We start from the raw sequence: 27,509 nt of genomic DNA on the forward strand, positions 1-27,509 counted from the left end.
GGACCTCAAAGATGGCTATAAACTAATTAGACATTTTAGGAGAGGGCTCATTTCAGAGAGATCAGAGACACAAAGAGCGAAGATGAGACAGAGTTAAATGAACTCTGCAGAGGCAGCTGCTGTTAGTGAAATGATCTCAGAAACAAACGCACTAACTCATCTGACTTCTCGTGATTTATCAGATGAAAACAAACACAGCGAACGATTAAATCAAATATCAGCTCCTCTCTTTCACGCCGACATTTCAGGCGATGTTGGTCTGTTGTTCTCCAACACATATTTCAATAGCACTTCTATCTCAAAGATAAATTTCAGCCAGTCTCTAAGTCTCTAAGTACTTCAACAACTAGTGGATAAATGAACGTTTTTTTTAATGGTATCCACAATATGAACATTCATAACTTTTGTAGTTTCCTAACTTTTTGTTTAGCTCAAACATGAAGTTCACTTTTGTCAATGTGAGCTAAATATCTGAGAAACTACTGCTTAGATTCACATGAAATTTGTTAAAACCATTGACTGTATATAAAAGTGTGCGTCGTGCGATGCAGAAGTGCCTTAGGCTGCAATACCACCGAGTGCCACTAGAGGTTGGCTCCAAAAAGCTTTTGGCTTTGAAGACTCCCATTCAACTTCTCTCATGAAATACAAAGTCAATCATTTTTTTCCACAAGTCATAATAGTGTCGTCTGCTAAAGTCACTCCTTCTTATTAGTTTCATGGTGGTTAATCTGACAGTAATCCAGTCATCAGTTAGATATTAGGCCTCAAAAAGCGGTATGGTTGGGGGCGTGTCTATGATTGACAGGCCTGTGGTGCAGTCAGGTTTCCACAACAGGTGGGCGGGTCTAGTGTCCTCGGAGACGGACTCAGATTCACCTCCTCACTCCTCCCCAGCTCGTCCACATATGGTCGCCTCTGGCTCCAAAATAGCAAGATGGTGACGGCCAAAATGCCAAACTGGAGGCTTCAGAACGGCGGTTACAAGCTGATGGGTGACATCACGGCTGATTGGTTAAAACATGCATGTTCCCCAGAGGATATAATGGTGGTCTTCTGTGGGCGTTTGCTGTGGTGGAATCATCTGGCCACATCCTGGGTTTGTCGAGTGAATTAGCAAATATCCGCAAGCACACGTTGTGAGCTAAGATGCACTCATCTCAGCTCAAAGCGCTGCAGTACCTAAAAACAGCCTCACGAAGCCGCCGCCATGGCCGTAGCCACGTTGACAACGTCTGCGGCCCCCCGTCCTGCTTCGAGTGCGTCCCATCCTCGCGGCAACATAATTGCAGCCGATCAGCGTTAAAAGCCACTTGGACAGATGAGACCGTTGCTCTCTCAGCTTTGAGTCACAAAATCATCTGCTGTTGCACGATGACGTCTGAAACTTCACAAACTTCAAGGTTCAATTAAAGACTTTATTTATTCACTGAAGATAATCCCACAGAGCATACTGTGGACATCACACACACACACACACACACACCAATCTGAGGCAGGGATTAGAGAATTGCCATGACAGGAATAAATTAACAGCACATTTTCTGAAAAACTCAGATCCATTCAACGCTGCACTCGTCACACAGACACTGCAGTCACTAAATAAATAGCACTCTTGAAATGTCCCCGTGTACGACAGAATTCTCCAACATCAGGCTTTAAATATCACGAAATGACAACACTGTCCAGTCATACCGCTGCTCCTCCTGTTTTCTCCTGGTTGTTGTTGTTGTTGTTGTTGTTGTTTGCTTGAGGTGAATAGGCTGCAGTGTCCCGTTTGTATGAGGTATTGCACAGAGAGGTGAGTAAATGTGCGTTGGTCATTGCAGCAGTCGGACAGAGTTGACGTGGAGATGGTAGAGGAAGTCTGCGTAGGACGCTCCTCCATTGGGACTCTTGTCCTCCACCAGGTGGCGCTGCAGGGCCTCCTCGCAGGTGTCGCCCTGCTTCACCAGCCACAGCTGAAACAGAAAGAAGCCCTGTGGTATGAGTTACATCAGTCAACGCTCCCCGTAACTCCTTTATCCGGGCAGGGTGGTGTAGATGAGGAGGACGATGCAGGAGGAGGTCACGCCTTTCAAACTGTCTGGGATCTTCTCAAAATGCAAAGTCACTTCTCTTCTGTTCTCTTTTTGGGGCATTTAAATGATCTTTTAGCTGAGTTATTATAAATCTGCTCTGGCCCTCTTTCAGCATGTTGCAATTTGTACCTCACTACTTATGAAAAGACGGAGACAGTAGCCTCATGTTACATGTTGCCAACTTTGACCCCTGAAACCAGGTGAAAAAACTTAAAAGGCGTAAAGTTAATGATCGAACTTAAAAGTTTAAAGTCGAATGCAGAAGACGTTTTTAGGGTTCATTTAAGGTTTTCTGATTTACCTTAGAAGTGTCCTGATAAATGAAGTCATATTTGGAGGTGACGCTTTATTTATTTGTGTATAAAAAAATTAAAAAAAATGTTGTATAGCAAAGAAAATGTAAATATTTGCATCGTCAGCAGAATTCAATACATCGATGAAACTCGACATAGCCTCGATAATTATCGTTTGGTTTATTTACAGCGTTTCTACGCAGGAGAAATGAGTAGATGGCCTTGAGCTAATGACTTATTTCGTATTTCTTTGTGTGTTTTTCAATGTTTTCAATGTTATGACCCTTAAAAAAAGAAATACATGACGTTCACACGTGACCACATGCACGTGATTGTGCACATGTGAAACATGTATGTTGCCGATGGGAAACGCGGTTTTGGGACATTTTCATAGAGTAATGTGTGAAGCCCATGTAGATTCCCATGTCATCATTTGTGTCATACACGTGGTAAACATGTCATACATGTGATCACGTGTCCTATGTGGAAAACGTGTTTTCTGTAAGATAATATAAAGAGTTAAACAGGGTAAAAAAACAAAAAAAACATTAACAGCAGGGCTGAGATTATCAATAAAGAACCAGAAATAATTTAGTGGATAATTTCATCCCTGAAGTAAAATTATTAAAAGTAAATTTCACTAAAATCCTAGTGCAGCTAATTCTTCATATTTACATGTTGCTAGCCAGCTGGCTTACTTCCAAACAGCTGCCGTGTCCACTTTGTTTCTAGCTTCATAGTATAAAACATGAAGTATCTCCGTGATCGGGAAGCTGACGTCAGTGTTCTCGTTAGCTTCTTTGGTCTCTGCCGTCGCAGCTCAAACTTCTGCTGAATCTGAACTAACATGAACGTGAACATGAAGTATCTCCGTGGAAGTAGAATGAGGCTGAGAGACAACAGAGACGTTTAATGGAGGTCACTGAGACGGCCGCTGTGCAACTTAAAGTCACACGTGTTGGTCTGAATCACGATGCTGTTAGAAAGATGCACGACGTCAGCCTTCAGCAGGAGGCAGCAGCTCACCTTGCGGGTGCAGGATGCCTGCGAGTTCAGTGTGTTGACGAAGGAGCGGATGCTGACGGACAGCGGGTTGTCCAGGACGGGCAGCCTGGTCTGGTGGAGCACACGAACGAAGATACAAAACATGAGAGTCGTACGGTGAACAGTGGCCGTGGTGTCTTCTCACTCCATGCGCCGGGTGTCCGGTCAGAAACTGTATTTTCACCCGTGTGTTTTATCTTTTGGAACAAATCTTGGCCATTATAAAATTAACTGTTACAGATGAACATTTAACACTTTCACGCCTGATATTTTGTCATTCCAACCGATATCTGAGAAAGTATGAGTTTTATTACTGACTGGCTGTAATCTTTACATGAAAGTAAGTATTATTTTCCATATTCCGTAAAGGAAACAGATTAAATTCAGTTGCCCATTTTGTCTGTTGGATATATTCACTCTAACCGAGATCAATCTAATGTGGTAGATATTAAATGTAAGTGACACGTAAGTAATACGAGAGGCAAACAAAAAGTTCAGAGACTGCACAGTGATGTGCACGGAGCAGAGGGAAGCTACAACTTTCACGAGTAAGTACTCCAAGTTTCATCACTTGATCAACATCAGCACTTGTGTTGCACACCTTTTTGTACGTGTGCATTTGCGATGACATCACGGACCTGAAACTTGAGCGCAGAGTTCACAGCCAGAGAGTCGGGGAGAGACGATCGTGTTGCTATGACGATGCACAACCCTACGAATGTCAGAGAAAACCCACCTGGGTGCTCCTGACCTGAAGGACCGTTTTTTAGTCTCTCTGAGATGTGAACACAACTCCAGACATCTCGCCCCGCTCGTTGCTTCACTGCTGCAGACTTTTTAGAAGCATTTTAAGGGTCTCTTTTGCTTGTTTGACACAAAATTTGATGTGCAATCTCTGCAAAAAAAACACGTTTTGGATCAAATGACGTAGCTTGGAATACCTACTCATGACTGTATTTGCTTCCCGCTGCTCTGTGTACATCAGGATAAGTCTTTCAACTTTTTGGATCCACCCTCGTACATGTATCAGCCGTTGCGTACTGTATGCGCGTTCCCACTTCACCCTGATTTCTCACCTCTCCGGAGGGCAGGGAGGAAAAGCAGCTGGTGTTGAAGAGCTCAACCAGCGTGCCTGCTGGGACTCGGTTGCCCACCCAGAGCAGCAGGGTGAGGGGAGCGTGAAGCAAATACAGACATCTGGCGTCCATGTTGGCAGCCGAGCAGCGCAGCGCCTCCTGTGGGTTTGGAGGGTTGGAGCTGTCAGCTGACAGAGGCTGCAAGTGACAAAGGAGGGAAAAACTCAAGAAAATAAATCTCTCCAAAGCGTCCGCGACACATTTCCTGTTATCAAATGATCTGTCCAATGCTGCAAATGCAAAGAAAAGACAACTGTCACCTACTATCTTGAGAGAGAAATAACTTGGACAACTTGTCATCAGCACCTTGGCTGCCTGTGACTAAACTTAAAACTTAAAATAGGACACAGTGCTTTGCTCCATGAAACAGTAAACCATTCCCTTCTCTTCTTCTGTTCTTTTTCTCAATAAAAATGTACAATGTGCTTTTCAATTAGCCACAGGATGGCGTTATAGCAGCACAGGTGACTCACACTTGCGTGCAAAAAAAAAAAGGAAGAAAGAAAGAAATCACGTGTAGGCCGAGGGGTTTCTACGTACCTGCTGGCACCGCAAACCTCTTGAGGCCTAGAAGTACATTTGTGCACCGTGTTGAACGGAGGAAATGTCTGTCTCGCTAACATACGAGGTGTCCCAACATTTAGGAAAATACACTTTTATTCAGAATAATGAAATAAATACTACAACAATCCATAAGGAAACCCATCCAGGACGTTGTGGATCCATTTGCTCCCCTCTTAAAACACCCACTAACCCTTCTAAGACAAACTTCCAAAGTGTTGATGGCACTGACCAGAGGCAGCAGCAGCGGGTAGAAGTGGGAGGCGGTGCTGCAGGTGTCCATGGCGAGCACCTGGCAGCGCTGCTGCAGCCGCTGGTGGACGGAGCTCCTGAGGCCCGGCAGCAGCACCTCACTCTTCCTCAGACTGTTGATGTAGACAGGAAGCGCTCGCAGGTACTGAGGAAGGACCAGCTACAAGGTGCGAACAGCGTACAGTACGACGGGTCAAAAATATTTAAATACATTAGGAACAATGGTAAATATAGAAAAGGACAAAACAAAGTGAACATGTACTCTTTTTATAATTCTGATAAATTGGTTGTAATTGCTTTTAGACGGTTTGAAGATGTATTTGTCAGAGTGATTTGAATTTATACACGGAAGAATAAATGGCAACCTGTGGAACACTTAGCTAACTATACAACGCATGTTCTCATGTACTTTGTGTGTAATGATCTCACCTGTCCAGCAGACACCGAGGCAGAGCAGCAGTGTTTGCGGTAGGACGCCAACGCTTCTGTCGCCTCCGTCTGCAGTTCCTCCCTCAGCTCCTGCAGAGGGCGCTCCAGCGCTGCACAGTACACTGGACCAACAAAGACAAAGTCATTTGAATATTGTTCGGAGCTTGCAGCTGCAACGTTTATGGAGAATGTTGTCATCTTTGTTTTTAAGAAAAGGGATGATGACAATATTTCAGATTCTGAGGGAATCTATAAATCGTGTTGATCGTAGACTTATGGACAGCAGACCAAGTCATTAATATTTATATTAGGAGTAATATTTATATTTATATTAACGACTGAATATTTTATGTCAGTGGATAAAAGCACTGGATGATCACTTTCATGACATTATATTGATACTTTTACATTTACATTCATCCCTTCCATGCATTCATACCATTTATCCCTCATTAGATCAACTGCATTTCCTCAGGAGTATTTTAGACCAAACATTATGCAGATGATGATGCTCAGGTTCAGTAAATATTATAATTAAATAGCGTGTCATTCCTTGATGATCCACTGATCCACAGTGCACATTCCTTACTCTTCTTGCAGTGGAAGGTGAGTAGTGTTTGGGCCTGGTAGTGCCGGAACGCGTCCTGAAGATGACGTGAGCATCGCAGGGTCAGAGTGTGAACCCTGGTCCTCCGCTGTCCTGTCTGCATGCTGTAAGACAGAACAACCTGACACACGGGAGGGAAACAGGAAGGTTGTTACTACGGTAACCGGAATTTCACCTCTGCTGCTCCAACTCCATCCACGACTTGTTTCTGATGTAAGCTGGTGATCATTCACTCGCCTGTATGGCTACGCCTCTCGCCTCCTCCAGAGCTCTGGTGTGCGCGAGCTCCGCGGCCACTGTCGTCCGCCTGTCAAGGGTTGCCATGGTGACGTGTCCAGGGCTAGGACCAGGGATAAACAGTCCGTAACAGCCGGACACACGCAAATCTGGCGAGACAGTTACGCTGGAATCACAAGTGTTTATAAAGAGCACTGCCTGCACAATCACAGTGAACAAATCCGTCACCTTTGCTGACAAATATCCGCAGCTCCGCCCTGTACCCTGTGTCCACGTCTACAGTCCTCTTCAGATCACAGCTGAAACGCTCTCTGTCCATTTCCCCCTGTAGTGGACATTTTAAAAAACACCAGTTAAAACCAAATTTATGCAAAGCATGTCTTCACTTTAACTTAGTTACAGCTCAAAGCACTTCCTCTATGTTGCACAGCTAGAAAAGCTCTAACCTGCCAACAGCGTTGTATTTACAAATACACAAAACTTAATTTGACCCCACTCAGCCAACCAGCTGCTGGTCATTCCTTAAATCTAGCGAGAGTGGCAGCAATTTTCTCAGCGTATTTCCCAAAATGTCAAACTATTCGTTCAATAACTATCACAATTCATTACTTTTAATTCCCAGTGGGAGGAGCCGCTGACGTACCTGGAGGTGGCTGTAGGTGTACAGAGCCCCACCTGTTAGATACGGGATGTGCCCTGGCCATGCCCCGCCCACATCTTGCTGAGAGAGGACAAACAGGTGAACGCCGCATCCCTGGCGGACGCACTCCTTGGCCAATGAGACGGCCAGTTCTGACGGCTGAAAGATGGACTGGGAACAACAAAAGAGGAGGGAATCAATCAGGGTTAGAAAGGTCAGAGGTCACTTGCAGGACGATGATCTCACTACTACTTTCTTCTCACTACTTCTGCATCCACAGCTGAATGTTCTGGAGCTAACATGAGTATATAAAGAACAGTAAACTGTGTGTGTGAGTTATATGTACCTTCGGCTTGTTGGGGCCAAAGAACCCTGAGGAGGAGTTTGCGTGTCCCATCTCTATCAGGGAGGCGGTGTGGAAGATCAGCAGCTTGCCAGGACAGTTCAGGCCCTAGTTAGAAAGATCATCAGCATGTTATCCATAACTGTGCAGCCACGAGACTCAACGAGAAACATGAGTAAATGTAAATATAGCATAGGGTCTTAGGACCTGCAGGACAGCTAGCCCCGCTTTGACAGGCAGCTCCATGGGAACTCCACTGGAGACATCACACTCTGCACTGAACTGAGGAAGAAGCTGCAGCACACTGTCGACACAGACAACATACAGGTTATAAAACGAATGAAAGTAGTCATCACTTCACGACAGAAGGATACAACAGAGAACTGTTTTCAGCAAAGCAGCAAAAAAAAAATCTAAATTATTTGTTTCTTTCTGACAAGCACAGACAACATTTTCTGGCAGTGAGAATACTAAAGAACTCTTTCATACTTGAGCACACCATGCCTCCCTCCAATGTAGGGAAGATACTGACACCCAACCTCGTCATGAGGTGAAGCAGCATCACTCTTCCTACGAGCAGCTCATGAATTTGACTTCTTTCAGCAACAAATGAGGTTTTAAAATATCACATTTTCATGAAAGGACAACGCATACTAAATCAGCAATGCCCACTTTCAGTAGCTTACAAGATTGCGGGATTTCTATTGTGATGAGATGTTTTGATCTACTAAACCACTGCTCATTGTTTGAATCTACTTCCAGCTGATTTTGGCCTCAATTTCTGAGTTAAAACTTTCTAAATTAATCATCAAAAAGCAAAAGCTGAGCTGGTCAGGTTTAGGATGCCTTGTAAATAAAAAAACATAAACCAAAGAAAGGAAAATATTTCTTGTGAGATCGATGTATGAATGACCAGAATTCTAACGCGAGCGCCAATCAAACCGTTCCAAGACCGTTTATGTTTCGCCTGAATGCAGCGCAGCACCATGATGTGCACAGAGCAGAGGGAAGCGATAACCTTCACGAGTAAATATTCCCAAACAATTGTGTTGTCGCGGGTGACAAACTGGTGCATTTTCAACACGCTGTGAGCAGGCAAGTGTCATTGCACCACAGTTCAGGTCGTTTGTACTAAATGGGATCACTTGCACGCAGACACAGTAGAACTTGGTGTTGGCAGTTAGGGAGACAAATTCACGTTGCCCGTCAGGTCACCTCCTTGGTTTTGGACGGTGACGCTCTGCCCGTCTTAAAAACCTGAATGTCACTCGGAACACCTCTCCGAGCTTATCGCTTCGTTGCCGTAAACTTTCTGAAGCATTTCAAGAGCCTCCGTTGCTGATGTCATGAGTTTGACACAGAATTGGATGTGAGCTCTCTGCTCATCGCCATGCTGACGTCGCAAATGCGCACACGGCAGTGGTCCCAAAAGAAGCGTGTAACACAGGTCCTGCTGTTGAGCAAGCGACATAACATGGAATACTTCCTCACAAAGGTGGCAGCTTTGCTCTGCTCGGTGCACGTCACGGTGCTGCTCTCCGTTCACGCTCAACAGGAAGCAGCTTCTGAACTTTCAGATCCGCCCTAGTTTCTTTATCAGTGCGGCATTAAGACTCTGCAGAATACTTCTGATTAAAGAGTCAACATGTTTATTACCTGTCGATACTGCAAATACAGTCTTTGAGGGACACCAGCAGCCCGTCCCTCACAGGAAGCTGCAGGTCCTCTGTCTCCGTGATGACCAGCATGTGTGGGCGGGACAGGTCGGGACTGAGGTCGTACAGGTGGATCCTGCTGTCGTACGTCATCAAACCGACACGGACATCAGACAAGGAATCACCGTCCTCCCTACACAAACAACATGAGAAGATTTCACAGTAGTTTCCAAACCTGCACGGGAGTACTACTGAGCAGGCTGTGAAAGCGTGCGTGTGTGCGTGTGCGTGTGTGCGTGTGTGTGCATAATGACGTGGGAGTGTGTTCTGACCTGTTCAGAGAGCTGAGCAGAGTGTGTATTTGTTGTGTTACAAACTCCAGATGTCCTCCTCTCAGCGCTGAGGCAGACACATCCACGGCTAGAAGCAGCGCAGCAGGTTCACCCTGAGAAAACACACAACGATGTTCACACACACGACACCTCTCGATAAAATTCAGAAACTAACAACATCTTTACAAATCAGCCATGGATTAGAAAATAACCGAGTAATATCCCAGAAGTCTTCACACTGAGTGTCTCTTATAAAACGAATAAAACACTCACAGTTGGACATATATTAAACAGAAGGTTCCCACAAGTCAAATGTGAAGTTACTTAACCTAAAGGTTGAATTTCAATGATTTAAGTCACAGAAAAAAAAATTCCACCTTTGTGCTGATCAGACAAAAACCAGCAGCATTACCGTATTGCCATTAATTTACACATAAAGTTCCTAAAGTTTTTTTTAGTTGCTCAAACAACAAACTAAGCAAAGTAGCTGATGTCAACTATCACTGTTCCACTGGGCTGCAGCCAAGCAGTGATGTTCACCTGGTTCGAAGCTGACGCTGCTGTCAGCTTTATGCAACCAGCAAGCTTCTTACTGTTGGCATGGTGACGAAGGGCTCCGGTGGTTTTACAAACTTTATTTCTGGCTTTGCTGTCATTTAGTGTTAAAACCAAATCTTTGGAGTCATTGTTTTGTAGCTCAAACTCTGGAAATGTACATTTTCCAGGCATGTTTGTAGCTACAGGAAAAAGCACATCTTGACATAAGCGATTGTTGTCTAGCAGAAGGGGATAAAACCAATAAGGAAACACACACAATATAGTAAAATACTTAACGTAAAATATGACTTTTTAATAAATGGGAACTACAATGTACACATGCAACAAAAAAAAAAGGATATTCCATGAGGTAAGAACAGGTGACGAGAACTATCACGCAAACTAAACAAACGACTGAAGCGAGAGAAGCCAACCTTCTGAGAGTTGAGGATTTCGTACGACCCCATGCTGAGTTCAGGCCTCTTGGCGGTATCAACCCGAACCCCCTCCACACCTTTGGTGGGCTGGTAGTGTTGCCACGGCACTAAGACACAAGATAGGAGACAAAACTGGAGCTGCAAATAAAATAATTCCTGTATTCAGGTTAAAGTCAACAGTTCAAGACATCAAAATGGCTTTAAAATTTGGGACTTTTCTTTCGTTATTTTTGACCAGGAAATCATCTTTTCTTAACTAGATAACCGTTTCATTACAAAATTAGATACAGTGTGAAAACAAGCGGCCATCTTTTCTGTTTGGGTTTCTACTTGTTTGGGTAGATGAGCATAACTGGAAAACTTTCTGTGAGTCGGTGTGAGATCGTACCTTCACTGAGTTTACCACAGAAGGAGCAGTGAAACCTCTGACCACAATCCTGCCAGCCCATCGCCGGGCACATGGAGGCACCGCACCAACCACAACCCACAATGCACTCTGCTTCTTTACACAGTGGGAGGGGCTTCTGGAGGCAAAACACACACACACACACACACACACACACATAAAGTACATATTTCTATCTCTACAGAAACATGACCTCGAATTTATCAGTGTCTGCTTTTTTTTTTATTTCTGTCTCCACATATATTTGAATATATTATAGAGGAAACTGTTAAAAACCAACCTCTCCAGCATCGTGTTTCACCAGAGGGGTGACCAGAGCTCCCAGCGGCAGGCGGCCGAGCAGCACGGTCTGACCCTCACAGGGAACGCAGTACGAGGTGGAGCGGATGGCGAGAGGACTCGCATTACCTACGACACACACAAGGTTAGTGACGACATGCTGGTTGGATTGAATACAACATAGAGACAGGAAGGGGTGAGCAAACAAAACAAAACAAAACAACACCTGACACGTCAATAGTAACTCAGAACTGAATTTATTTTGCCACTGTTTTCCTTCTGGTAATTAATATACATATATATATATATATATATATATATATATATATATATATATATATATATATATATATATATATATATAACAAAACAACAACATCTGAATTGAGCATGACACATATTTTCAGATCAGACAGGCGTGTTCATCATCCTTTCTTCAGCCTGACCACAACACTTCTGCCAATAATCTGACAGCTGGCTGCATTTAGAGAGCACAAACTGTTCTCAAAACCAGAGGAAAAGCTGTAGCATTACAATTGTTCCTCTTGTTTGATCAATGTCTGATCCTCTTCTTTCATTATTATGTGCAATAATTTGATAAGTACTAAAAAACTTTTACTCTGCAACAAATTAAAGTCACGTTTCAGTCGTTAAGTATGCTTTGATTCATGTCGGTGCATCGTTAAGTTGCCTATCTACAGCCAAAGAACTGGATAAAACAGTGTGATCTCTGTGACACAGATACAGACGGTGTTGTGTTACCTCTGTCCTCTATCATACAGGAAGTAGTTGCCAGAGGAGGAAGGTGGGAAAAGGGCTCCGAGACGAAGACCTTGCCGTCCCACTCCGCCCTGTCCTCTGCCATCACCTTCACCTGAGGCCGACAGGGAGAACAAGAGGTGCAAGTTTATCATTCAGCAAGAATGTAAGAACATTTCAAAACATTTAAACCGGTCTCATTGATGTCTCATTAAATATTTGGATTCATTCATTAGTTATGGCTTAAGTTTAAACATGCATCAAATTACTGATAACCAAAAAATATGTATGAAGAAGTAATTAAGAAATTATTGAAAGAGAATGAAGGAACTTACAGCGCTGGGCAGAAGCTCCGGGTCCAGGCCATAACGGGACTCAGAGCTGGGAGACTGCAGAGAGGAAATATAACCAGTCACTCTCACACGGACACAACGGGACGATACTTCCCCAGAGCCTGAGACTCCATCGTTTTACACAAAGTGATAAGCTGCTGATGCAACACGAGGCTTCGTCGAATTGTTCTCATTCTGAGGGATGAAAATTGTAACGTCAAAGAGAAAATACTTTATTTAAGCCCTACAGCTCTAAAGTTCAATGAAAAATATCTCAAAATTGACATTATCATCCTACATTGTCACAGGTACAGAAAACACAACTGATCATGATGTTCCCCGAGTTGAAAGGTACGTGATCAGCACGTGTTCCGATAATATTTAAGTTTTACAGTAAATCTGGGGAACTGTGATGAACATTCTCCTTCATTTTTACACATTTTATAGGCCAAATGATTAATTGAAAAATACATTATTCAAAATAAAAAGCTTATGGGAATTAGATTTTTCCCTACCTGCGGTGTGATGTTCCTGTCCTGTACAGTTGCGTCGGGAACAAACTCGTTGAAGGTTCCTGAGGAGAAACAGGAGCTCCAGCTAAATCAATAGACTTAGACTAGACTAGATTTAGACATTATTAATCCCACAGCGGGGAAAAGCAGTCGTCACAGCAGCATAGAAACAAAACAGATGCACACAATATGAACAAATTTACAAACACATATACATGAAATAAGATAGATAAAAATAATGATTTTAGAAAAAAATAAGAGCAATGAGGGGGGGTGAGAGGTAATAAGAGAGAGAATAAGTGGTGTGTTTCCATCCAGACGACAGCACATGTTGGAAAGGTTAAAGGTTTTTATCAGTGCTCTGATGGTGTGCACTCTGGATAATGAGGCTAACTTGTGATGTAGTTGTTATGGCTGCTTATAAGTGATTAAGTGGTTGATTTTACCATTAATGCTTCAGGATACCACCCCGTGGTTATACTGTAAGCATATCACGTGCATATTACTAATAAACTTACCTCTATATTGTGGTGAAAGAGTCCACAGAGGCTGCTGTTGGATGGGGGAGTTGGACGAGACATGATTGGGAGTATATCCAACAGAAGACCCCACGTTTGGCTGAGGTATAGACGGTGGGCTCCGGTTCACACATTGTCCAGGTAATGGAGGGCTAACGGGGAAGTGGTTTTGCTGTGGTGACTGAGGTCCATTCAGTGAACCGTGGAGTGTGTACGGAGGCGGGACCGGGGGAGGTACTGCTTGGTAAGGGTTGTGAGGGGAATACATTTGTTGGGGGCTGGAAGGCTGCGTCCCTTCATACTTAAGAGGAAGTGAACATGGAGGTATATTTTGTCCTTGGCTTGCAGCTGGAATCGTGGATGAAACATGAGTATTAGGGATGAATGGCTGCACGCTCTGGTCAGCATTATTAAAATAGAGCATGCTGGGCTGAGTGTTGTTTCTGGACGTAAAGGTCGCGCGGTCGCTCCGGAAGTCGTGGTTGGACGCCTGCAGGTGGCTGTAGACGGGGGTCTGGTCAGAGGGAGAGCCCAGGTTCAGGTGATGAAAGCTGGGCAAAGCGCTGCTGAAGGCTCCTGGAGGTGAAGATGGGGAGCTGCAGTTCTGGCCAACCCAGGGCTGGCAGGGTGTCTGGCTCTGATTGGATGCGGGGACGTCCATCATCCTCCATGCTCATCACTGATAGGTGTTTCTCTCTTTAAAGGCGGGACCTAGCGTAGCAGCAAAACATGAAAAAAAAAAAAATCATCAAGGGGTTGTGATGTGATGTTTTTCTGTCTTCTCTTCCGACTCAGGCCTTCATTTCAAAGTGACAGGGATTACTGCTGACGGCTCAAGGTTATTGACAAACATTAAAAAGCTCATTTTAGCCATAATTTGGTTTTGATTTGTGACAGTAGCAGTAAGCTGTCACACCAGCAGCAGGTTCCCTAAAACCAAATGATTCAAACTCGTCCTCCACCATCGCAGCCAGCTGGCAGGTCATTCATTTGTTGAATTGCCACTTTAGTGGTGAACGCACGCCAGCAGGTATGAGCCCACAACATTTGAGGCGCTGCGCTGGATGACGACGTCTCGACATGAAACGCTGAACAGGAAGTGGCTCCAGATAAACAGTCACGGTGACACAAAGAGATCAATCAGCAAGACGCAATCTTACCGACAGAAGAGGAGACTCGGTACCTTTGGACATCAACGGAAGCAGCAGCTCGGCGTGCGTCGCTAACGTCGGTCTTCATGTTCGCTTCTGCTGCGACGGAAGCGAAACACGACATTATGTTAAAATGCAAAAAATAAAATCCTTAATAATGAGAAAATGTTGCATGTTTAACCTGATTCTTGTGGCCGCCTTCACAAGCGGACAGGTCTGTCAATGTGAGCCTCACTGCAACGTTAACGACATCACGACAACACGTATCCTTTCAAAGTAAAAGCACGAGATTGAGCAATGTAAAAAATATATATATATATATATATTTTTGAAAATTCTTAGTTGATAGTTGTTGTTTTTTAAGATTTTTGTAGAATACAGGCGCGACCGAGTGATATACTGCTTTATCATCTCCAGTGCCTTTCAGAAAAGTGTATTTTAATGATAATTTAAAGCGAGCTACATTCTCTTTATAGACTAATAGAGTTTACAAAAATAAAGTAATAAAATAAAAATGTTGGGATTATTACCCGACTATAAATTAAGGTGGTTGATATAAGGTCCTATTGACAAGCTACAACATTAAGACTGCTTGAATTTTTATTTTGCAATATAAAATATATCAAATGGCAGTATATAACTCACAACTGCACAACTCTGCTTACTAATGAGTAACTTTACTCTTGAAATTTAAAGTTCCTTGTTTTGCCAATACGTCTGTATTTTCATATTTTGAATGTGACATTGCTGCTATTGTTGAGTAATATAAAAAAAAAAATTGCCAAAGAGATTGTGTTGCACACATGTAAAGATACAATAGTCAGGATGGCACAAATCACTGGAACAAGATGTGCAGCCATTTTATGTGTGGAATAAAAGTTACTCATCTTTTTGTTCAGAAGAAATGCAATAATATGATTCTTGGCTCTTTATATTTGGTAAATTGTTTTACAAAACAAAAACAAAATATCACATGCCAGTATAGCAAACAGGGTAACCAAAATAAGTTGTTCAGAGTCAGTAAACAAAGAGCAAGAAAAACTTACAAAGCCACCATCCCTTAACTCTGTGTAACAAATCATTCGTAATACATCATTGATAAACAGTCTCTGTGCAAATGAACTGAATACAATGAAACGAAACCAGAGTGACAAATACTGTAATCATACCAAGTTCAGTAAGCATGACCACAGAGAACAGCTTCAAACCATTAACTATAAAAATGATCAATTATCAAGTTGGTTATCCCGAAGGAGGGAAATGCTCACAATGCTGCAGAAGAGATGGACAAGAAAGACGAAAGACGAGTAGTGAGAGAGGAGGGTGACGGAGAAGTAAATGGAAGAGGGACACGTTACACAAAACACCATCTCACATCTAGAGCTGCTGGAAACATCCATCGCTCTGCCGTGGTTCGGCCCCGATACCGTTCTTCGATAAACCCTGAGAACAGCCACTTTGCCTTTTGAGGGCAGTGATCCTGTTTCTGACGTAATCCTTCACACCTTTCCATGAACGGGTCCTCAGGGCTTTTGGCTCGGCCGCGAGACACTGGATGCAGTCGCTTTTCTGAGGCACCTTGTGTCCTTGAATGAAGCACATCAGGTGTCTTTCTACAGCATGAACCTCCGCTTCCTCCCATTTATGTTTGGCTTTATAGTTGGATTCTGCGACGGGTGACGAAGAGAAATGAATGAAACTCATGTCGACATCTGCCGTCGCTGAAAGAAGTACAGTTGTTCATCTTTGTTTGTTAGTCAGTCCTCACTGTTGGCATTTTAATATTGAGGTGTTTTGACGTTAGACTGGACAGAGGAGGACAACGGTGAATATATTTCAATATTAAACATGCCCTGCGCTGACTGGAACACTTTTCTTTACAACAATCCATGTAAACAACCAAGGCAATTAAATCCAGGCCGTAAATATAAACAAAAACATAATCAAAATCACCAGACATTATTTGAAGAAAACAAATACAACATGAGGCAATGGTAAAATATGCTACTGGACTGGAGCAGATATACTATGTTCAGCATTAAGTTATACATATATTTGTTTAGTTTCTGTTGTTAGATATTCCCTAAAACAATATGTGCAGAATATTCATATTTGGATTATGTTTACATTTTGTGTTATTACATGCTGGTGGGTTTACAGTGCAATGTTTGGTTGATATTTACAGATGTGTCTGAATAATCCGACGAGGGTTTGTTCATCTACAAAAACTAAAATAAACGTATTTCTCACTGTAAAAAAGACGACAAACATCCGCACAACATTGAGCAGGTGAACCGGGCAGATTACAGACTTCAATAGTACACAAGCTGGGAAGTCAGAAAAAACTACTCTGGGTGAGAATTTTTTTTTATCTTAAAAACAGACAAACTTAAACAATAAACCTGTTTCTGTTTTCCCTGATCTGCTTTCTCCTGTTGATTCTTATAAAAAAAATAAAAATAAAAAAAATTGTTCTAATGACTCGTTGTTTATCTAACGTAGGCGAGTGTGACCATCTATTACTGGGAAGAAGTAAAATCTCAGCCAAAGACAACTGAGATGAAATGGATGAAAGCTCGTTAATGCTGATTCTCACCTTGTTCTCCTGATCGGACAGACGTGGGCGGCGTGGTCATGGTGGAGCTGGTTGTTTCTCCGTGTGCTTGTTGATGATACAAATCTGCGGGTCCACAGCCGGCACTGAAGCGTTCGTTGTGATCCCATGAGGGAGCTTGTTGTCCTCTTGCAGGTTGTAATCTCGCTGTATTGAAGACATGAAGGGAGATTCTTCTCATAGAAATTCGTACTTGCGCACACATTTCCTGCACATGCATTACCAGCCGTGCAGCCCTTTGATAGCAGCCGAACAGCCGACACCTATTCAATGTCAGCAAGTTACCCTGCAGCCTCTCAGGATACTTTTTATATCCATCCAGCAAGATCTGTACGACATCAACATCTGGCCCCGTGTCAGCCGAGCGTGGCCCTCAATCTGCTAATATATTGAGCCCTATTACAACATTAACCTGCGACCATTTGCATTAAAATACCAAATTAAACTGACAATTATAAGCTATTCAATAGTCCAATGAAAATTGTTTTGAAATTGCAAGTCTTGAAACTTTTCTGCATCCACTGCTCAGAATTAATTTAAATATCAAGACATCTTTTAAATCAGAAAGTGGTTAACTGTTTTCAAATGATTTAAACTGCAGGCAATTAAAAAAAAAAAAAAAAAAAAAGTCCTGTATCTAAACACTAAATTTAAGAACGTGAAACTTTCCTCAGGATGGTCAGAGAAGCCGTCACATGACTTTATTAAAAAATAAAATTCTGAAAGTTGGTGATTTGCTGCAGTTCTGTTGTTGTTCTGCAGGGAAATTCAAAGTGAGTGGCTGTCAAAATCCTGTCATAGCTTAGTGTCACTAACATCCCTCTAGGTAACACAACTATCGTCACACGACCTTTTTCTTTTTTTTTCTTTTTTTTTTAATAAATTTTAGCATTTACACTTGTGAATCCCATCCGAACTGGAAAACTCTTACCTCCGGACTCAATCTCCACATCATCAAGCGTCATGTCGCTGTTCTGTCGCAGGATTTGGACTTGATTGTTCGGGCCTAAAATTTGGTCGGCCTCGTTTTCATCCAGGTTCATCACCTGTAGCATCGCTGCAAAATGCTTCCGGATCTTTTTGGATGAGAGCGCCGCGGGTTTTTTAGCTCCACACTCGCGGACGAATCTCTGGAGGCAATCTGACCCGTTGTAGGCGGACAGCGCACTCGGTCGGGCAAAGAGGTAGGGATTCTTCCTGGGGATCCCACAGCCCTCACGACTATTAACAAGAAGCTCCAAAGCTGACACCAACGAGGGCTTCAGTAAAACAGGGACCATTCTCCCACAATTCCCTCGGATGTCAACTCTAGCGAAGAAGCCACACATGGTTCTTTCCAAATCGGAGACTGACGTCGCCATGTCATCGAGCTCGCTCGACTTCTTCCGTGACAGGAAAGCGGCGAGTTGAATCATTGATATCTGTCTCGGTCTTCTCCTGTTGAACATGATTGTCCGAGAAAGCATTACCTTGGCCAGAGCGCAATAGTTTTCTACAGAAGGGCTTTCTCTGAGTTTCTTCTCAGCGAGACGATGAACATTCTCCAAGTGGAAATGCAGCCGCTTCACATCCTGAGCTAATGGCACCTGCTTTTCTGTGTTCAGTTTAGTTGTTTTCAGAGTCGTTAAGGCACCTGAAGAAATGAGCGTATTCCATTTCTTCTGGTAGACGGAGAGGAAGCTTCTCGCACACTCGGCCAGTTTTGCGTCGCCACACTTGAGCGCGTTACTCTCAACGATACTGCAGGTCTTCTGCAGGTTGTAACCGAGCTTGAGAGCGAGTGAGGGAATGCTGTACGTCTTGTTTTCTGGGTCGTAGCCTGCCAGGACGTTGACCGCGGACACGACGTGTTGGAAGTTTGAGGGGTAGAAAAAGTCCTCCAGCTTCTGCATAGGGGTGATTTTTTGAGCCTCGAGCACCAGTCTCGCTATTTGACGAAGGTTTTGTCTTATGTAATGATGCTTTTTGACATCGCAACCGTACTGATTAAACATTTGCTCTCCAAACTGCAGGATAACCTTGTCATCCATGACCACTTGGGTCACATCGTCGTATACCATGTCGCTCAGGATGCTCCGAACGCTCTCGCTTATGTCGAAGTCTCCGAGAGTTGCGAGCGCACACCGTGATGCGATGCGCTGTCTCCCAATCTGGGATTCATTTTCATTCTTCTCTTTCTCTGGGCATTTCTTTATGTGCCTATACAAAGCTTTCTTCCCATAAAGACCTTGACAGTAAAGACAGTGAAGGAAGTCGTGGGCTTGGCCGGTTATTTTTGGTCGTTTGCGTACAGCTAGATGTCCCTTTCCTGTTCTCAGAACATCTTTATTGTGTGCAAAGTTTCCCTGGTTTGTTAGTTTGTTCCATATCTTTTGTCTCTCTTTAGAATGTTTGGGAAACTGAAACGCTGCTGCAACTTCTGCTTTGTCACAGTGGACCGTCTCGAGGTGACGCGCCATTTTGATCACGGACTTGAAGCAGAACACGCAGTAATTCCTCTTGTCATAAACGCGTTGTGCTTTGGAATTTGTCATCGGCAACACCGAAGGCTTCTTCTGGTTAGTCGCACATGTCTTTTTTAGAGGAGTCCCACTGTTGTCCGTGCACAAGGAACTTCCTGATTTATCTCTTTTCCTTCCTGGGAGAGGAGGTGTTTTGTCGGTGGGGGTCGAAGGACTGCCGTGACTCATTTCGTCTGAAGAGCCGTCGTTGCTTTCACACTTGAAACCATCATCAAAGTCGGGCGAGGAATCAGGATCACCTTCATCTCCTGACTCACCGGAAGCATTTTCCTTTTTCTAAAAAACAAACAAAAACAAAACAGGGAAAACAATTGGATTTAAACAGATAGCCAACAATTTCTGATTGCAGCATTTATATTCCTAATGATATATGACTTTATATTTTTAATTAAGACACAAACATCTACATGTTAACTCGCCACAACTAAATTGAGAAAAAGAGGATTTTGACAAGATCAACATTTGACTTCAAATGAAAATATTTCATTCTGTGATATTTGTATGTTGGAACAGAGGAGTATAAAATAAATACTTTTTCAATAACAGCGTACAAGTGCTATGAAGCTTTGGAACTGGACACCAGCTTCAAAATGTTGATGTTTATGTCATCGATGCAGAGACTGTTAAAAAAACAAAACAGACATACACAGTTTCCACAGTCTAATTTGACATAAAAACAGCCAATTTAAACTGGAGAGCTTCTTTATATATATATATATATATATATATATATATATATATATGTATAGAGCCTCAAATAAAAGCTAAAAAGATATGTCTTAAGTTTTCTTTTGAAAATGTGCACAGAAGTGGAGTCCCTCAGATCCTCAGGCAGGTTATTCCACAGCACAGGAGCACAATGGATAAAAGTCGACTCCCCATAAACTATTCTGGCTCGAACGAGGAGGTCAGCAGTGGAGGATCTGAGCGATCTTCAAAGCAAGTCTGTGAGGTAGGCTGGTGCCAGTCTACGCAGTCATTTAAAAAAACAACAAAAGAATCTTCAAAACAATTATAAAAGTGACAAGCAACCAGTGCAATGACTTTAAAATATGTTCTCTCTGTTTGGTCTTCGTCAGCCGACGAGCTGCTGCCTTCTGGAAGACCAAACAGGAGGGCATTGCAGTAGTCAAGCCACAATTAGAAGATCGTATCTTAGTATCTTTTGGACAACATAGTATAATGAAAATTTAATTGGTATTTACAATATTTCCCATCACAGTAAAGACAACTAGTTAAAACTGCAGCTGTGACTCCAGAACCAGAGTGAATTAACGAGGAAATCATGAAGTAAATGTTGAACCTTTTGACAGTATATTTGCTTAAGTTTGCTTAAGCAAAGACATTTGCACTGTGATCTGTAATAAACCTGCACACTCACTTACAAAAGTACAAAATAAGCACCTCTATCACTTTTAGTGATGAATAATGTGCATGTGATGCTCATGTATGTGTGTGTTTCTGCTTCAGCACTTCTGTTCAATATTTAGGTCACTTACTGTTTGCCTTATTTTTGCTTTAAATGTTGAAAACAGTGAAAAAACAGATCACTAGCCCACACGCTGGCTTTATTGAGCAATATATATTCAAGAACTGTCTTTTCTTTCTTTTTCAAATCTGCAAGAGATACTTTGATAGTTTTTTTCAGAATTTCTTAATATCGCTCCCAAGATTTCATAGTAGTGAAAACTTGCCGTAACTGTTTTCTAAAGTCCAGGAGATTGTCGTCTCATGTCTCATTTGATCTGACCGGCAGTATGAAATGTTCCATTTACTATCATGCAAAACAAAAATATGCAGCCAATCCTCATGAGGAGCTGCCACAGGGGAAGTTTTGGGGTATTTTTGCAGGATATATATCTTAAATGATTCTATTTCATCACATTTGATGCTGATTATGTTTCTGTCAATTAATCAATCAATTGTTACATTTATTAATAATTTCTACTCTCACATTGTTGATAATGACATCAATGGGCTCACATGAAGTAACAAGCCGGAGGAGCCCAGAAGCCAAACATGTACTTGCTTGCAAATGTACCCACATGGAAACTTGAAATGTGTTATGAACTCCTTCATACAAATAAATAAATTTAAAAAAAACCATGAACTATCCTGACAGTGTGCAGGTTTATAAACAAACTAACACAAATAAATAAAGGTAAGTACCACTGAGGTTGCTGGAGACATCGGAGAACTTGGCGAATCACAGGACTCATTTTGGTCATCAGAGAACAAAGGTGGTGAACAATCTGCTGAAAGTTGTAACTGAACAACCAAACACAGACAGAAAAGAAGATAAGATGTCGGAGTGAAAGTTGGCGAGCAGAAAAACATTCAAACAAAAGCACCAGTCCTTTACACGTGGTGGATGATTTAATGTGCGGTCACCTTTGCCTTCCCTGCAGACAGCTGAACTCGGTGTGCGTCTCTGGTGTCATATTGAGATGAATCATCCGTTGACGGGGAAGACTACAAGTGGAGCACGATGGTCTGTGTTACTGTTTGCATGAATTACAGAACTGCAGATTCAGGGTTGCCAGCCTTTTGTTTTTATACATTTTAAGGTGTATTATATCAACATGAAGGGCCAATAATTCACATACGTGTTCACATGTAGTAGTCTGACCCAACACATTTCAGGCCAGGCTCCACACATCAATAAGGCAAAGAACATATTTGTATTCCATCAGGATGGAACTGACAGATTAATAAAGACCCAAATGGACTTTGTTGTTATTATTATACCCAGAAATCCACCAAAGATTACGTCGAGAGATGCTAGCTGAAGGTTTTAAAGATAATTGAAAATCTGTGGGTAGATCTTAAAAGAGCTGTGCATGCAAGACAGCTCGGGGTTGTTGCAGGAATGGACGGCTTTTGTAAGGAAGCATGGACGAAAATCCCAAATATGAGAATTGACAGTCTTTTAGCAACAAGAAATGTGACATCTGCTAGAGGGGATGTTACTAATTACTGAATATGTACTTTTGCACATACCACAATGATAAACACACCATGTCACAAAATGTAATTTCTGACTTAAAGAGTAACTAAGCATTCATGTGTGCTGAACATATTGTGTTTTATAGTCCTCAACTTTGAGAAGCTGTGTTTCATTTTGTATCTTTCATTTTATCACATTAAGAGTTCAACATCTGAAAAGCATCAACTTTGACTGCGTTTGAGTAACAAGCACTAATAATGTAAACAAGAGTTCTCCTCTTGTCTTACTTGGAGTCTTTGGTGTCATGCATCGCTGTGGTTGACATACTTGTGCCACCGCGGGCTGTGTGTGTGTATTTATGCAAATATATGAGCTGGGGAACAACTACAAGACAGCCAATGACACAGAATGGCAATCAGCAAATCGCTGAATGTTTGTAGCCAATGCAGTGACAGGACGAAAAAGTATCAAGCTCTGGCCGGCACTTCAGATGTATAAAAATTGTATCAAAGGTCAATTTTTAGACGACAGAGCGCAAGAGGCTCAAACTCAGAGATTCTGACATAAATCAAACTTTTAAAGACTTGATTTTTTTTTCATTTTTTTAAATCTAAGCCTTTTCAAGTACTTTCCAGACCTGCAGTTAAAAAAAAAAAAGGACGTACCTGAACAGCTGTGTGTGGAGACGCCACGTCACGGCACTCGTCTGGAGGCAACGACTCCAGCTAAATGGGAGGAATAAAGTGACGTCAACATGAAGTGGCTGTGTAGAAGTATCTACAATAATCTGTGTAACAAGGATTTAAGAAACACTAAATAACTTTAAGGAAGTGACGACTGTAAAAAAAAAAAATACATATATATATATATATAACTAAATATATATATATAAATATATATATTTATATATATAAATATATTTTTTTAGATATATAAATATATATAATTCAAAATGTGCATAAACAAACTTACAATTTTATCCATCTCCTCCAGTTGTTTAAGTAGTTGTGAACGCTGATTTAAAAGTACCGAACGTCGTCGTTCATTGCTGACCTGAAAGCAGAAAAAAACCAAACTCATTAAAAGGAATAATAAATAGTAGTAAGGAGATGTTGACATGACGGGAGCTCACTAGCAGCATCCATCTGGTAGATGAAGTGACTAACAATGTCAACCTCTGTAGGGACAAACAGCTGTGGAAAAAATGAAAAGTATCTCGACTAAAAATAAGATTTTGTGCGTCAGTACTGGTGTTAGCGGCTCATGTCCTCACCATGGCAGCAATGCTGTCCTCCTGTAACGGCTCTTTGGGAGGATGACCAGCTGCGTCTGGGACCGAATCGTTCACAGCTCCTGAGGAAAACACAGGAAGTGACACACGAGCACATCCAGAGTTGTTCAGTATCGTAACATGAACTGCAACACGTGTCTGAACGAGTCGGATCGTCTTCTGACCGGTGAATACACTCAGGAGCAAAGTTGGTCACATTAATATATTCAATTAAAGGTAAAACACCCCTATAGTAAATTCGACCTTTCATTATGGATATGTTTCGTTTATGTTTAAACTCTTATGGTGGTGATTCAACTTTCTAGTCCTGTTAAAAGACGCAGTTTGTGCCGGTCTACTGTGTTATCGTTAGTCCACGTCACCGACACCAATAAAAATAGACTTGAGTGTTTTATATATGATATGCACGGATAGACTCTGTACATGAGTGGACGTAGCTTCCATGCCTTAAAAATGAGGCCGATGCGAAAGTGCGTTAAACTGCAATACCACCGAGGCCCACCGGGGGTCGGCTCCAAAAACCCTCTGGCTCCGAAAAGCCTCCGTAGTCTCCAATTCAACGTCTCTAACAAAATACAGACAATCTTTTCTTCTTTTTACGATTTTGGGACCATTCAATAAAGTCAGTCCTTCTTATTAGTCCGTGACTCCATCGTTATTTAGATATCAGGCATTTTCTTTGGAGACATCTGTTTTATTGATAGGCCGGTGGTGCAGTCAACGTTCAGCTAAAGGTGGGCGGGCCTCGTCTCCTCGGGTTCACAGTCACATTGAGCCAGAACCACCGCGAGCTCCTCGCCAGCACCTCCTAATATGGTCACCTTTGGCTCCTAAATAGCAAAATGGCGACGGCCGAAATCCGAATTTGAGGCTTCATAATGGCGTCACGACGTTCACAAACCTCACCGCTGATTGCAGCTTGGCGATATGCGACGTACCGAGACAAAATACAGTATTGATACACAACCAATCCACGGTGTCTCATAATAATAATAATACACGATCAATACATGATTTCCCCCCGATTCTTAGAATAACACGCCTTTAATTCACGACTTTAATCCTAAAAACATTTGCAGATGTTTTTGCCTCGTCTACCAGCCCGGCGAGTCGGACCTCATGAAGAAAGTTTGTAAAAATCGTATGTAACGACTCTGCGTCACCACAAAAAATGTGGACTTCAGCTGAGATTCTTAAAAGCAACTGAATATCGAATTAATTACTTAATCACAACTGAATTAAGAATTTTACCTTTTAAACACCTTGAAATTATAGTTTTACTCAAATATGATATGACTTTGAAAACCATGTCTCTGCATTTATGTGTTCTCAGTTTTTGCAGTTTTAAGTAGTACAAGTTCAAAAACTGTATCGCCAGTATTTGCAGGATATTTCTGTTTTAAAGCTCAAATTCAATACAATCAGTTAGAATCCAGTAAAAAAAAAAAAAAAAAAAAAAACGCTGCTGCTCCAAATGTCTTCGTCCAGTTTAGACGTCAAAGTTAACCAAGAAACCAGATAAAGCACCGAACACACCGAGATGAATCAAACCACGGACGACACATTTAGTTTAACCCGCAGGTATTACATATGCAGCTTACTCCGACAAAGTGATGAAGGTATCCACTGAGGCTGCTCCTGAGAGGTGGATGAGGAGGCGTTGCTGTTAGTGTATCTGGCAACAGGAGCCGACTCCACGCTCCGTTCTTCAAAGGTAGCTTGAGTTGGACCTCCACGCTGTCCGCATGACGGCAGGCTAACGGGCAGATCTTGGAGTGCGTTTGGTAAACCGTGACCGGTTAATGGAGTTTGAAATGCTTTGTAAGGGTCGTGGGGTGACAGAAGCGGTAAATGGTGGAGGTGCAGTCCTTGGTTTGTTTGGGGAATAGACGGGGGGGGTATGGTTTTCAGCACTGATGAAGTGTGAGGGCTTTGCTGAGAAAAGGAAATGATGTGAGAGGCACTGGGGATGGCAGAGCTGGCAAACAGCGAGGTGGATGATGAGATGTTGCTCATGTGAGGAGCTCTGTACAGGGCGCCGTGGTGAATGCTGTTTCTGGCTGATAAGGTGCTCAGGTCGCTCATGCAACTCTGATCGGTCGCCTGCAGGTGGTCGTAGGAGGGTCTGTGATCGGAGGACGCGCCCAGGCTGAGATGCTGAGAGCTGCCGAGCGGGTTGAGGAGGTGTCCCTGAGATGACGTTGTTGACCAGCCGTTGTGGGCCCATGACTGACAGGACATGTGGCTCTTATTGGCTGTCGGGTTGTCCATCATTCTCCATACCCAGCCAAGTTTGTTGCTCCAGGTCTCCCGTGTTTCCTGGAGAAAGGTCCGAGCACAGCAAAAGGAAAATGTAATTGGTCATTGGCAGCATGATGTGATTGGATTTCTCTTTCAACTAAATGTTTTCATGAATTCGTTGTGGTTAGCCGTAAAACAAGCAACATGAAGTCCAGCGTGGGACGGAGGTTCAGGAAACGATCTTGGACGCAGTGAAGACAGAAAGAACAGATATGATTCAACTTTCAGACAAGCTGCATATAAAAAGGGAACCACGACAACATGATGAAATAATTAACCAGTAAAGACACATTAAACAAAAAGCCTCCAAGTACAAGTGAATGAAACTCACCAGGAGTCACTGAACAGATGGAAACATCCTGACATTTGTGAAATAAAAGTAAGTTGTACGTTAACGTGACATTCAGACGTTCAGACTCGATGTGATGGACGACAATCATCTGGGTCACTTTCATCGGTCAAACCTCAAAATGTTTGGTCATACTAAGAAGCAGAAAAAGAAAATAGACTTTTGAGAGTGTTTTTATCTGCGATGAGTTTCCTTCAGCTACAATGAAGGACGTGAAGTAAATGGAAAACACACTTATTAGGAAATCTGGAAACAACCTTGTTTACGGGCTCATTTGAGATCTCATTGAAACCTGTGAAAAGAAACCTTCTTGAACAGTTTGTAGCTTCTTGTCCACGAGAAAGTTAAATTCACCCTGAAAACAAACGAGTTGACGATCGTCTGGGTGTCGACAGCTCGTTGAACCTGCAGCACACAAGGTCGTAACTTCATCATGTTCAAGGTGTTTTAAGATTGCTCACTTAATTACTCATGTGCTCAAAGTCACTAAAGCCTGATAGCTGCACTGTCGTATATTTGGCTCTCTTTGAATAAAACGATCAAACGTGAGCAGCTCAACTGTTTCTTTAGCTCGGAGCTACCTAGCTACACTGATTAGCGGCCAGCATGCGCTGAAATCCCGGAATTCTTCGTAAAACAAAAAGACTTCAACACGTCGGAGCTGGAAAAAGACACATTTCTGACAAACATGCATTTCATTTGCATTGAAGTCGATCGTCTTAACAGTCGTGCTTTACCTGCGAACCACACCGGAAGCACACGGAGTTGTCCTGCGACTGCTGACATTCGACTTCCGCTTGTGTTTTTCAAAATAAGAGGACCGTTTCTAGGAATATAAAGTATACTAAATAAATGAACGAAAAGAAAAGGCTGAAATCCTAATCAGGAGGGATTCAGGAAGCTAGTGATGAAAGAAAAACAAGAACAATACCACCGTTTAAAGC

At 42.5% G+C, this 27,509-nt stretch overlaps 2 protein-coding genes across 5 annotated transcripts; both read right to left on the reverse strand.

The window, feature by feature from the left end:
• Positions 1-1,404: 1,404 nt before the first annotated feature.
• Positions 1,405-14,857, reverse strand: LOC138215750 (protein transport protein Sec24C). Of its 4 annotated transcripts, none has more exons than XM_069178086.1 (22): positions 14,723-14,857; positions 14,551-14,637; positions 13,391-14,101; positions 12,876-12,934; positions 12,364-12,417; positions 12,032-12,143; positions 11,271-11,398; positions 10,973-11,105; positions 10,582-10,691; positions 9,611-9,723; positions 9,280-9,471; positions 7,831-7,927; positions 7,627-7,731; positions 7,284-7,451; positions 6,869-6,965; positions 6,641-6,789; positions 6,386-6,524; positions 5,797-5,918; positions 5,348-5,527; positions 4,495-4,692; positions 3,401-3,490; positions 1,405-1,961 (listed from the first exon to the last, which is right to left on the reverse strand). In XM_069178086.1, exons 3-22 carry the CDS (start codon positions 14,052-14,054, stop codon positions 1,821-1,823), a joined length of 3,051 nt encoding a protein of 1,016 aa, XP_069034187.1. In that variant the 5' UTR covers positions 14,055-14,101; positions 14,551-14,637; positions 14,723-14,857; the 3' UTR covers positions 1,405-1,820. The 4 variants fall into 4 exon arrangements, with proteins under 4 accessions (XP_069034187.1, XP_069034186.1, XP_069034184.1 ...); XM_069178085.1 differs by having other exon boundaries at positions 10,973-11,108; positions 14,574-14,637; positions 14,723-14,856; XM_069178083.1 differs by having other exon boundaries at positions 10,973-11,108; positions 14,723-14,856.
• Positions 14,858-15,456: 599 nt separating this feature from the next.
• On the reverse strand, positions 15,457-27,350 carry LOC138215749 (uncharacterized). Its single transcript, XM_069178082.1, has 10 exons — positions 27,303-27,350; positions 25,517-26,234; positions 23,898-23,977; positions 23,597-23,677; positions 23,290-23,349; positions 22,069-22,149; positions 21,847-21,945; positions 18,087-19,953; positions 17,138-17,302; positions 15,457-16,262 (listed from the first exon to the last, which is right to left on the reverse strand). Exons 2-10 carry the CDS (start codon positions 26,187-26,189, stop codon positions 15,919-15,921), a joined length of 3,450 nt encoding a protein of 1,149 aa, XP_069034183.1. The 5' UTR covers positions 26,190-26,234; positions 27,303-27,350; the 3' UTR covers positions 15,457-15,918.
• Positions 27,351-27,509: the final 159 nt, after the last annotated feature.

The sequence above is a fragment of the Embiotoca jacksoni genome, unplaced genomic scaffold, assembly GCF_022577435.1.
Source record: "Embiotoca jacksoni isolate LCO1_2020_lvr unplaced genomic scaffold, fEmbJac1.0.p SCAF_8, whole genome shotgun sequence".
Taxonomy (NCBI): domain Eukaryota; kingdom Metazoa; phylum Chordata; class Actinopteri; family Embiotocidae; genus Embiotoca; species Embiotoca jacksoni.

What these genes read in the sequence shown, in the direction of transcription:
- LOC138215750 (XM_069178085.1), bottom strand. Translation starts at nt 14,054, where the DNA reads ATGATGGACGTCCCCGCATCCAATCAGAGCCAGACACCCTGCCAGCCC. An exon ending in CTGTATGATAGAGGACAGAG is followed by an intron (nt 11,399 to 12,031) that starts GTAACACAACAC and finishes TGTGTGTCGTAG; the next exon opens with GTAATGCGAGTCCTCTCGCC. An exon ending in CTGCTCAGCTCTCTGAACAG is followed by an intron (nt 9,472 to 9,610) that starts GTCAGAACACAC and finishes TTGTTTGTGTAG; the next exon opens with GGAGGACGGTGATTCCTTGT.
- LOC138215749 (XM_069178082.1), bottom strand. Translation starts at nt 26,189, where the DNA reads ATGATGGACAACCCGACAGCCAATAAGAGCCACATGTCCTGTCAGTCA. An exon ending in CTCCACACACAGCTGTTCAG is followed by an intron (nt 22,150 to 23,289) that starts GTACGTCCTTTT and finishes CTCCACTTGTAG; the next exon opens with TCTTCCCCGTCAACGGATGA. An exon ending in TGTCTCCAGCAACCTCAGTG is followed by an intron (nt 19,954 to 21,846) that starts GTACTTACCTTT and finishes TTTGTTTTTTAG; the next exon opens with AAAAAGGAAAATGCTTCCGG.